Source organism: Rattus norvegicus, chromosome 3, assembly GCF_036323735.1.
Source record: "Rattus norvegicus strain BN/NHsdMcwi chromosome 3, GRCr8, whole genome shotgun sequence".
Lineage (NCBI taxonomy): Eukaryota > Metazoa > Chordata > Mammalia > Rodentia > Muridae > Rattus > Rattus norvegicus.
This window is the reverse complement of record NC_086021.1, coordinates 96,185,567-96,187,267: the sequence shown is the minus strand read 5'-3', so window position 1 is coordinate 96,187,267 and position 1,701 is coordinate 96,185,567. Positions and strand designations below refer to the sequence as shown.

Below are 1,701 nucleotides of genomic sequence, written 5' to 3'. Positions count from 1 at the left end.
ATAATGTGTTTTAAGTAACCTTTTATGGGTGACAGAGATATCTCTATCTGAATTTCTCTCTAGAGATTCACTGTTACTTTTATAACCTTAGCATTGAGAGACTTATAAACAGAAAACAAGTGGAGCTTGTTACAAGATGAAGTTCAATATATATTTATTAAATAACTAATATTGGTTAACTACTGTAAAGACACTATATGTCCCATGACAGGATGGAATCATGGTCTTGTTAATAGATCATGGGAAGTTTGATTCTCCTGAGCTCTTTGTTTGAAACAAGTCTGATAGAAAAATAAATGGGCCAGAGCAAAATTGTCACAGAATTTGTCCTGCTGGGCTTCACTCAGGATCCTGCTGGGCAAAAAGCTTTATTTGTTATGTTTTCACTGATGTACATTGCAACAATGGTGGGCAACCTGCTCATTGTAGGGACAGTGATTGTCAGCCCCTCCTTAGGCTCCCCAATGTACTTCTTCCTTGCCTCTCTGTCACTAATGGATGCTGTTTATTCTACTGCCATCTCACCCAAGTTGATTGTAGACTTGCTCCGTGAGAAAAAGACCATCTCCTTCAGAGCTTGCATAAGCCAGCTCTTTATAGAGCATTTATTTGGTGGGGTTGACATTGTCATTCTGGTGGCAATGGCCTATGATTGCTATGTGGCCATCTGTAAGCCACTACATTATTTGATCATCATGAATCGACGCGTATGTATCCTCTTCTTGGTGATGGCCTGGGCAGGAGGTTTTGCACATGCTTTGTTTCAAGTTCTTGCTGTATATAATCTTCCTTTCTGTGGTCCCAATATCATTGACCACTTTGGCTGTGACATATACCCGCTCTTGCTACTTGCATGTACTGACACCTACCTGATTGGTCTCACTATCATTGCTAATGGTGGAGCCATGTGTATAGTCATCTTCATCCTACTTCTACTTTCTTATGCAATAATCCTAAGATCTCTCCAGAATCACAGTCAGGAAGGGAGGCACAAAGCTCTGTCCACCTGCAGCTCTCATATCACTGTGTTTTTTCTCTTTTTTGTTCCCTGTATTTTAATGTATGTTAGACCTGTTTCTAGTTTTCCTATTGACAAATCCATCACTGTAATTTATACTGTTGTCACCCCCGTGTTGAATCCTTTAATATATACTTTGAGAAATTCAGAGATGAAAAATTCTATGGAAAAGCTCCTGCAGAAAATATTAAGTCCGAATAGACTAAGGCTTCTTTGCTGCTTATATTATTAAGCACTAGGCATCAATCTCATTTAAACCATTGTGGTGTGACTTGAACAGTCACACTACCACTTGGTACTCTGAAATTAATAGTATTATCAAGATAGTTTTCAAATATTGTGGTATAGCTTTTGTAAGTAGTACAGTTGCCTCCATATAATACATTTTTGATGAATTGCATATCATATTTTTATTTTTCTTTTCAATAAATAATTTTCTTTATGTTTCACATATTTTGTTCATTGTTTTTCTGTTTACTCTGTCTTTCCTGCTTTGTCTCCTCTCTTCATGTTCTTTTCCTCTTTCTCTCTGTCTCTCTCTGCCTCTCTCTGTCTCTTCCAGTCTGTCTTCTGTGTGTCTGTCTGTGTGTCTGTCTGTCTGTCCTCTTAACTCTCTTAATATCACCCCCCAAAGAAAAACCACCAAAACAAACAAAAAAGTAAATAAACAAAATGAAACAAAA

General features: G+C 37.6%; 1 protein-coding gene across 1 annotated transcript; it reads left to right on the top strand.

Annotated features, from left to right (window-relative positions):
* The first annotated feature begins 296 nt into the window (after positions 1-296).
* Positions 297-1,250, top strand: Or4a80 (olfactory receptor family 4 subfamily A member 80). Its single transcript, NM_001000923.1, has one exon. The coding sequence runs from the start codon at positions 297-299 to the stop codon at positions 1,248-1,250; it is 954 nt and encodes a 317-aa protein (NP_001000923.1).
* Positions 1,251-1,701: the final 451 nt, after the last annotated feature.

What these genes read in the sequence shown, in the direction of transcription:
- Or4a80 (NM_001000923.1), top strand. Translation starts at nt 297, where the DNA reads ATGGGCCAGAGCAAAATTGTCACAGAATTTGTCCTGCTGGGCTTCACT.